The sequence below is a fragment of the Apium graveolens genome, chromosome 5 (genome assembly GCF_009905375.1).
Source record: "Apium graveolens cultivar Ventura chromosome 5, ASM990537v1, whole genome shotgun sequence".
Lineage (NCBI taxonomy): Eukaryota > Viridiplantae > Streptophyta > Magnoliopsida > Apiales > Apiaceae > Apium > Apium graveolens.
In genome coordinates this window covers 23,291,168-23,301,294 of record NC_133651.1, presented here as the reverse complement: position 1 = coordinate 23,301,294, position 10,127 = coordinate 23,291,168, and the positions used below count along the sequence as shown (strand labels likewise).

Genomic DNA, 10,127 nt, shown 5'->3' with positions numbered 1-10,127 from the left:
GACGTTAAAGGATCGCTTGGGGGTCCGCTTAGGCGACGATAATTTGAGAATGTTGTTACTTAAATGGCAAAAGGAAGCTGATCGTGGAGATGTGACGCCCCATGATACAACACGTGTGCCCCTGAATTCCCATGAGAATCAGGAGCGGTACCGCGATCATGAGAGAGCTCCTCCCCGCAGATCGCTGGACCGGTATGGTCGAGGATATGGAAGCGACCATTGGAGAAGACCCCAATGGAGGGTAAGAGGTGGAGGTCAAGGTAGGTACTTAGATGGATATAGTCATGACAACTACCGTGGTCGTACTAATGCCCGCTGATGTAATCAGGCAGATAACGATAACTATGCTGAGTATGATGATCATAGAGATGTGACAAATTATGATCGTGAGATGGCTCGGGGCCGCGGCCGAGGTCAAGGAGAAAATATGGGGGAAGACAAGGTCGAAACCAAGAAGTGATCGTGATACCAGAAGATGCCAAGAACACCAACCAACGACAAGCTCCTCCAGGTGGGAACCAGACAGGAGTACCTCCACCGCAGCCCCAGGGTCCGCAGCCTCACATGCAAACTATCCCAGGTGTGGGAACTTTCAATGTGGACGATTTGAAAAGGCTATTTAACCATTTGGAAGACAGAGTGACGGCCACGGCCGAAATCCCTTCTCCGTTCTTGGTGGCTGTAAGAGAGGTGCAGTTGTCAGCCGGATATCGCAACACTACTAGCGATCTCCATTTCCACGGAAGCTCAGACCCTATGGAATTCCTGGGCCGATTCAATATATAGATGGACATATATCAAGTCCCTGACTTGGCTCGATATTGGCTCTTGGCGGCGACTTTTAGAGAAAGCGCCCAACAATGGTTTCAAAAGCTTGGGCTGGGAGTAATCACTTCCTGGGACCAAATGAAAACTCTGTTCTTGACCAAGTTCCAAGCTGCCGTGAGGTATGCTCCATCCGTTATAACTCTTGCCAATGTCAGGCAAAGGGAGAATGAAAGCTTGACGTCGTACTTTAAAAGGTTCAATGCTGAATCTACCAGCGTAAGAGGGGCTTCAGACGAAGCCTTGAAAAGTTTTTTGATAGCAGGGCTAAGGGTTGGTTCAGATTTCTGGAAGCTCTTACAGGGAAAAGATCCAGCCACTCTGGCAGATGTCTTTGCCTTGGCCGAATCGTTTAAAGCCATAGAGCAGTCTCTGGCAGAGGTACAACCGACAACACAAGCAAGTCAGAGAAACAAAGCAAGGAAGAAAGACAGATCTCCAAGCCCAAGGTATAGAAGGAGTAGTCGAAGCCCAAACCGGGTGAATGCCACGATCACAAGGAGGGAATGGAGCCCTCCCTTAAGCTATGACTACGGAACAAGCAGGTATACACCTTTGGCCACATCTATTGAGCATATCTTTGAGGTGAACAAGAATAGGGGGATGTTCAGAAAACATGAGGCTCTATCATCCTAGCAAAGTAAAGACAAGAAAAAGTATTACGAATATCACGAATCGTCCGGACATAACACACATGAATGTCAACAACTAAAAGATGAGATCGAAGTGCTTATCAAGGAAGGAGACCTTGGCGAATGGGTGGTTAAGAAAGTAAGGAGGCACAAGGATAGCACTGACAAAGTAAATGAAGAAGGAGGGCGAGCCCCACGGGGGTCAAACAATGAAACTCTGGAAGAAAATAAATTCGTCAAGGACGGCAGCATCCGAACAATCTACGGGGGAGATCCCGTGATGGAATGTAACAACAGAGCCTTGACAAGATATGCTAGGGAAGCCCGGTTCAGACCTCTCACAGACATTCATAGGGTGGAGACTCGACCACCCAAAGTGTTTAAGGGCGAATCCATGGATATCACCTTCAGAGAAGCAGATTCCCGGTGGGTACATCACCCCCACAATGACGCACTGGTCATTTCCATCCAGATCGGGACCAAAAATATCCATAGGGCCTTCGTAGACAATGGAAGCTTGGCAAACATCCTGTACTACAACACCTTTAAAAAGATGGGGCTACCTGATCGGGATATGTCGGGGGAAGATTCGTGGGTCTATGGTTTCTCTGGCGCGGGAGTTAGAGTTATTGGATCAATTCGGTTGCCATGTACCTTGGGGAAAAGTCCGTTGTCCGTAACAAAGATGCTCGAGTTTAAGGTTCTAAATCAAGAGTCATCCCACAATGTGCTGTTGGGGTGACCTTTTTTCGGGAGATGAGGGTCATTAATTCGATCCACCACCTTACCATCAAGTTTCCAACCCCAAATGGTGTGGGAAGTATAAAAGGCTCTCAGTATGACTCTCGGGAATGCTACAGGCAAGCTATGAGGGGTTTTAGGAAGGACTCCCACAACGAAGATGCGTCAGATGATGATGATCGAGAAAGGAGCATCGAACAGCTGATCGAGGAAATCCGAGTCCATTACTATGTCGAGCAAGAAGACGAGAACCCCTCTAAGCTACCCCAATAATGTTGTTTTTAGAAGACACAATCAGAGTTAAAATGTTGGAAGAAGAGGAACCCCCAAATGCCATAGTTCAAGCAGATTTCAATGGGGAACGGCTCGAAGGAAGATTTGATGTCTTGCAAAGTCTTGGGCAGGATGGGCATAAGGTAGATTCCCCTCTCCATGTGGGCGCACCCTTATCTTCTGAAAGTTTAAAGGAAGTTGATGCCCTTGTGATACAGGGGGTGCCTTCTAAAGAAGTTGATGATCCCCTCTAAGGGGATGCGCCTTCTCTGCAAAATGACGAGAATCGTGATCTGCCCGTCCTAGATCCTCGAATACCAATGCCAACGGAAAAGATGGGGCCAACGGAAGACACAATTGAAATACCTGTCGACGAAAAAGATCCAAGTAAGGTTTTGAGAATTAGATCTCAGTTGGCGCCAAGATTGAAAGAAGGCTTTCAATATTTCTCTTGGCAAACCTTGATGTATTTGCGTGGAACCATTCTGATATGGTAGGAATTGACCCCAAAGTGATGTGCCACCGTCTGAACATTGATCCCAAGCATAAAGTGGTTAGGCAAAAGCGGGGGGCCATTAGGGGTGAAAGGGCAGTAGCCTTAGCAGAAGAAGTGGATAGACTCTTGGATGTCGGACTAATCAGGGAATCTTTCTACCCAGACTGGCTGGCAAACCCGGTGTTAGTGAGAAAACCTAACGGCAAATAGAGAACATGTGTGGATTTTACCGATCTGAATAAGGCGTGCCCAAAGGATAGCTTCCCTTTGCCAAGAATTGACCAGTTTGTCGACGCCATGGCAGGACATGCCTTGCTCAGTTTCATGGATGCATACTCCGGGTATAATCAAATGGTCATGTATGGGCTTGACCAGGAGCACACCTCTTTTATTACTGATAGAGGACTCTATTGCTACATTGGGATGCCATTTAGATTAATCAATGTTGGGGCCACTTATCAAAGATTGGTAAACAAAATGTTTAAAAGGCAGATTGGGAAGACGATGGAAGTATATGTGGATGATATGCTTGTAAAATCTAAGAGGGCAGAAGATCACATACCAGACTTAGCTGATATGTTCCATATTCTGAGAAAATATAGGATGAAGCTGAACCCTCAGAAGTGCGTATTCGGTATGAAATCGGGAAAATTCTTGGGATTCATGGTTAACCACCGAGAAATTGAGGCGAACCCGGCAAAAATCAAGGATCTGTTAGACATGAAGTCTCCCACCAGCGTCAAGCAAGTGCAGAGCTTGATGGGAAGGATTGCAGCTTTAAATCGATTTGTCTCAAATTCATCGGATAGGTGCAAAGAATTCTTCAAGGCAATCGAAGGAATGGGTAAGGATTTCGTGTGGACCTCAGATTGTGAAGAGGCTTTTTTAAAAATCAAAGAGCAGTTAGGGAATCCTCCGATGTTGGCCAAGCCAGAAGAGGGAGAAATGTTGATTCTTTACTTGGCGGTTTCAGAATACTCCGTCAGTGCGGTGTTGGTAAAGGAGGAGGCAAGCCATCAATGGCCCGTATACTACGTGAGCAAAAGATTGCTGGATGCAGAAAATAGATATACCAGCATGGAGAAATTGGTATACACTCTCATTCTTGCGGCACGAAAGTTAAGACCATATTTCCAAGCTCACCGAATAGAGGTTCGCACCGCTTATCCACTCCGACATATTCTGCATAAATCAGAATCGTCGGGAAGGATGTTAAATTGGGCGATAGAGCTGGGACAATTCGATTTGGAATATTGTCCCCGTACGGCGATCAAGGGACAGGCATTGGCTGATTTCATACTTGAGTTTAACTCCGAGGTAGACAATAAGGCTATAGTATTGGCAGGGCCTTCCTCGCAAGGAAATCCTCCTGTCGATGAAAGGGAAGAGTTCCCACACCCTTGGTGGATCTTGCATATTGGTGGGGCTATAAATAATAACAGATCAGGCGCCAGGATTGTCTTAGTCACCCCGGAAGGGCATCATTTGATGAGTGCCATCCACTTCAAATTTTATGTTACCAACAATGATGCTGAGTATGAAGCATTGATCAATGGTTTGAAAATAGCTCTAGAAGTGGGGGTTGTGAATCTGATTGCTCGGAGTGACTCTGACTTAGTTTTAAATCAAGTTAACGGAGGTTTCCAAGCCCGTGGACCCCGGACAGAGTTATATATGAGATGTGCGCAGCGTCTATTGGAAAAATTTGGAAGTGCCAGGCTAGAGGGTGTTCCAAGGAAGGAAAATAGTAATGCAGATGCTTTGGCAAAGATTAGATCGCAAATGGACAACATCTAACTTGGATAAATCCCTTTGGGAATCCAGGAGATACCAAGTGTTCCAGAGGTAGGGGTGTTCCAGACACAGAAGATCCCGCGAGAAAATTGGACGACCCCCATTCATAATTATATTTGAACGAGAGCTTTACCAGAACACAAGTTACAGGCTCAACGCCTTCGCTACCAGGCTGCTAAGTATGTTGAATATGATGGGATATTATACAAGAGAGGATTTAACCAACCACTATTACGCTGCGTGGACCTAGAAGAAGGAAATTATATCCTCAGGGAGGTACACGAAGGGATTTGTGGCAATCACTTGGGGGGTGGTTCATTGGCATTAAAAATCCTCAGACAAGGATATTACTGGCCAATTATGAAAGAAGATGCCTTCAAGTTTGTTCGGGCTTGTGACCGTTGCCAGCGATTTGCTAATTTTTCCAATCCCCCGGTAACTTCTATTACTTCATTGGCAAGTCCTTGGCCTTTTGCCATGTGGGGGATCGATCTCATTGGAGAGTTGCCCAAAGCAAAGGGGGTGTGAAATATGTCATGGTGGCTGTTGACTACTTTACTAAATGGACGGAAGCCATGCCACTGGCCACGATCACATCAAAGAAGATAAAGGACTTCATTTTCAACTCCATAGTCTGCAGGTTTGGCATTCCGTACAAGCTCATCTCGGACAATGGGAAGCAGTTTGACAGTAAAGTGCTAAGGAAGCTTTGTGAAGACTTGAACATCAAGAAAGATTTTGCTGTGGTCTATCACCCACAAAACAATGGTCAGAAAGAAGCTATAAACAAAATCATAAAGCATACTTTGAAGGCTAAGTTGGAAGAAAAGAAGGGAGATTGGCCAGGAGAGATGCCCATGGTCCTTTGGTCTTACAACACGACTCCTAGATCAACCACAGGAGAAACCCCATTTTTGCTGACTTATGGGTATGAGGCTATGGTTCCCATGGAGGTAGGTGCCGGATCCCTACGAAGAGACTTGTTTGTTGAAAAAGTTGCAGAAGTTAACCAAAGGCTCCACTTGGATTTGCTAGACGAAGCCCAAATGAACTCTCAGTTAAAGCTTGTTGCGTATCAGCAGAGAATCGTGAGGTATTTTAATAAGAAGGTAAAGTCCGTGCCATTCAAGGTGGGGGATCTTGTGTTACGGAAGGTCATGCCAAACACCAAAATAGCTCAGCATGGAGTGCTTGGAGCTAACTGGGAGGGACCATACAAGGTCAAAGCTTTGGAAGGGAACCTATCGCTTGGAAGATTTGGATGACAAGTGTTAGGTCACATAACACTGTAGAAGGGGCTTGAATACAGTGTTTATACAACCAAATCGATTTAACACAAGTATGTAACAAAGATCAAGTATATTGAATAAACTCCGTTACAATATGAACTGTTGTTCTCTCTTAGTGATGAACAAATATCACTAAGAGCTGCTAGGTTAAAATGTATAAGTTTCTCGATAATGATAACACATATAGTGTAAACCCTATGTCTGTGTTTATATAGTACACAGTTACAAGATAACTTCTAATTGATATGGAATACAATTTTGTCTCCGAAAATATATCAATCAGATATCTTCTACAAGTCTTCCAGTCTTCTAACTCTTTCCATGCATATCTTCTTTTGTTTTAGTCTCGATCTTCTCCTGTAAATCAGCTTCATTCCTTAACTGAAAGTCTTCCCGCACTTAAGTTCTGATATGACCTTAAGTTCTGATATTAAGTTCTGACTTCCAGTAAGTCCTGATTTCAGTAAGTCCTGATATGTCCTGTTTGTTAAGATCTGAAAATTAAACATGAATCATATTAGACATGACATCTCAAATATATCTAACAATCTCCCCAACTTGTAAATTATGCAAAATAGACAAATTAATAGATTTGATGATGTCAAAAACATTTAAGTACAAATGCAATAAGATTTTAACTAGATAACTAACTGCAACTTACAGTCTTTGTAGCTTTTACCAATCTCACTGAGTCAATCTGAATCTGTTAGATATATTTGATAATGTCATGTGTAATATGATTTATGTTTAGTTTTCAGATCTTACATAACAGGACAAATCAGTACTTAACTGGAAATCAGCACTTATACTGAAGATAAAACTTAAGATATCAGAACTTAAGTTATCATAACTTAAGGTTCAGAAGATATTTATCAGGAGATAATATCAGGACTTAAGATGACTTTCAGATAAGGCAGGCGGCTGATTGAAAGGAAAGAAGATCGAGACTAAGACAGAAAGAATTGTGCATGAAGAAGGAATTATATGAAGAATAGAATACTTGGAAGAAAAGATAACTAGTTGATATATTTTAGGAAGCAGAATTATATTCCATATCAATTAGAAGATTATCTTATAACTGTGTAGTATATAAACACAGGCATAGAGTTTACACTATAAGTGTTACGATTATCGAAGTTATTATTCTTTGTAACTCTAGCAGCTCTCGTGATAATTTGTTCATCACTGAGAGAGGACAGTTCCATATTGTAACAGAGTTTATTGTGTTGAATAAAATATATTTTCTGTTACTTAAGTTCTTATATTCGATTTGATTGTGCTAAACACTGTATTCAACCCCCTTCTACAGTGTGTGTGACCTAACAAGTGGTATCAGAGCCTTCTGTTAACACACAAACAGTTTAAGATCCAAAATCAATCATGTCTGAAGAAAAAACTCCAACCAAGTCCACCAAAACTGAAGAACCTCCAAAAACTGTAACTCATAGTCGATATGAGACTATAAGAGTTCCCATGTTGAAACCTTCTGAGTATTCCATATAGAAAGTGAAGATGGCTATGTTTCTGGAAGCTACAGATCCAGAATATCTCGACAGGATTTATGAAGGACCACATATGCCAACCAAACTCTCTGTGGAAGTTGTAAGACAGCCAATAAAGTCTGTACCAAAGGAGAAAAGTGATTACACTGCTGAAGATATCTCATCGATTGCAAAGGATGCAAAGGCAAGACACTTGCTACATAGTCCCATTGATAATGTCATGTCAAACAGGGTAATTAACTGCAAGAGTGCAAAAGAGATATGGGATGCTTTGGAAACAAGGTATCAGGGAACTGATTCAATCAAGAAGAACATGAAGACAATACTCACTCAAGAGTATGAGCACTTTGACTCAAAGCCTGATGAGTCATTAACTGATTTATATGACAGATTTGTCAAACTCTTGAATGATTTGTCACTAGTTGACAAAGAGTATGATATTGAAGATTCAAATCTTAAGTTCCTTTAGCTCTTCCTGAAAGATGGGATTTGAAGGCCATAATAATAAGAGACAACTATAATCTTGATGAAACAACTCTTGATGAAATTTATGGGATGCTTAAGACTCATGAACTTGAGATGGAACAAAGAAGCAAGATGAATGAAAGAAAGTCAAGAACAGTTGCCTTTGTGGCTGAGGAGGAAAGTCCCAAAGTAGCTACCTCAAGAAAAGGCAAGGAAAAAGCTCTCATCACAAAGTCTGATACTGAGTCATCAAGTTCTGATAGTGATGATGACTCAGAAACTGAAAGTATACCTGAGATGGACCATGATGAGGAAATGATGAAGCTGTGTGCTCTTATGGTGAAAGGAATCACAAAGATTGCATACAGGAAATTCAGAAGAGGAAAGAAGTTTTCCAGGAAAGGTGCAAGTTCTGAAAAGAAAGGTTTTAGAAAATCTGAAGGCAAAGGAGGAAAGTCTGACATAAGAGATTACTCAAATGTTAAATGCTACAACTGTGGTGAGAAAGACCATATATCTCCAGATTGCAGAAAAGGGAAAAGTGACAAAGGCAAGGCTCTTGTCACAAAGAAGAAAATCTGGTCAGATGCTTCAGACTCTGAGAATGAGGAAAACTATGCCTTGATGGCAAATGCTGATAGCAGTTCTGATACTGCTGACTTAAAGGTACCTCAAACTACTTATGCCTTTCATACTGATGATATTACTGAGTTAAGAAGATATCTTAAAACCATGTTCATTAGTTATAAAGATCAAACTTTAACATGTGAAAGATTAATTTCTGAAAATCTTGCTTATAAAAAGAGGAATGATTATTTAGAAAAAGAGTTAGTCATGTTCTATCAAACTCAGAAAGATAGAGATGATGCCTTTTATGTTAGGGATGAAGTGTTAAAAATGAATGAATCTCTAAAAACTGAGTTAGAAAAGGAAAGAGAGATTATCAGGACTTGGACTAGCTCTGGTAAAGCAACTCAGGATATTCTTAGTAGTGGAAACTGGAAAGAGGGCTTAGGTTATGGAGATGGTAAGAACAGTAAGGGAACTGTAGAAACTGAGCCTATAGTTGTTAAACAAAAACCAAAGGTAAATCCTGTTAAGTTTGTAAATGCAAAGTCTGATATTGATAAATCAGAAGTTAAGGAGAAAGTAACTACTGACAAACCTAAACAGGATAAGCCAACTGAAGTTAACATAGGCTTAATGACAAAGAAGCAGCTTAAGCATAAGCTGAAAGATGTTAAGAATGTAAACAAGGTAAAGTCACCTAGGAAAAATAGGAATGGAAAGGAAGGTGTGAACAAAAGTAACAATTATAAGCCTGTTCCTAATGCTCCTAGAAAAATATGTCATAACTGTGGAAATTCTAACCATCTGGCTTCTTTTTGCAGGAAGAATAAGAATATAAACTCCTTACCTTCAAAATCAGGAGTTAAGAGTCAGTCTGTTAGATATAAGCCAAAAAATCCTTGTTTTCATTGTGGTAGTTTATGGCATTCCATTTATACTTGTAAGGAATATCATAATTTGTACTATGATTATTATCAAATAAAACCTTCTGTAAAGAAAGTTAGCATTATTCCTTCTAGTATAAGTTCTGATGCAAAGTCTGATATTGCAAATTCTGATAAGAAAACTGTTAACATAAACTCTGATGCTAAATCCGCTGCGAATGTTAACAAACTTAAAAAGGCCAAAGGATCCAAGCAAGCCCGGGTCCTTAAAACTAATCATTAGTGGTCTTTGTGATTGCAGGGCAACATGAAGAATATCCTAGTTCTGGACAGTGGATGTTGAGGATATATGACTGGAAATAAAACCCTGCTATCGGACTTTGTGGAGAAAGCTGGCCCATGTGTTTCTTATGGAGATGGCAACATTGGAAAAACTCTGGGATATGGCAATATCAATCTTGGGAATGTCATCATTGAAAAAGTAGCTCTGGTCTCAAGACTTAAACACAATCTGCTGAGTGTGAGTCAAATCTGTGACAGAGGTTATCATGTGGATTTCTTTGAAGAACACTGTGAAGTTGTAAGCAAATCTACAGGCAAAGTTGTTCTGAAAGGATACAGGCATGGTAACATTTATGAAGCCAAGCTTTCAACAA

The 10,127-nt window shown here is 41.4% G+C and overlaps 1 protein-coding gene across 1 annotated transcript; it reads left to right on the top strand.

Moving 5' to 3' along the window:
* The first annotated feature begins 786 nt into the window (after positions 1-786).
* LOC141659920 (uncharacterized) lies at positions 787-2,199 on the top strand. The gene is made up of 2 exons (XM_074466857.1): positions 787-1,410; positions 1,564-2,199. Exons 1-2 carry the CDS (start codon positions 787-789, stop codon positions 2,197-2,199), a joined length of 1,260 nt encoding a protein of 419 aa, XP_074322958.1.
* Positions 2,200-10,127: the final 7,928 nt, after the last annotated feature.

What these genes read in the sequence shown, in the direction of transcription:
- LOC141659920 (XM_074466857.1), top strand. Translation starts at nt 787, where the DNA reads ATGGACATATATCAAGTCCCTGACTTGGCTCGATATTGGCTCTTGGCG. An exon ending in CTATTGAGCATATCTTTGAG is followed by an intron (nt 1,411 to 1,563) that starts GTGAACAAGAAT and finishes GTGCTTATCAAG; the next exon opens with GAAGGAGACCTTGGCGAATG.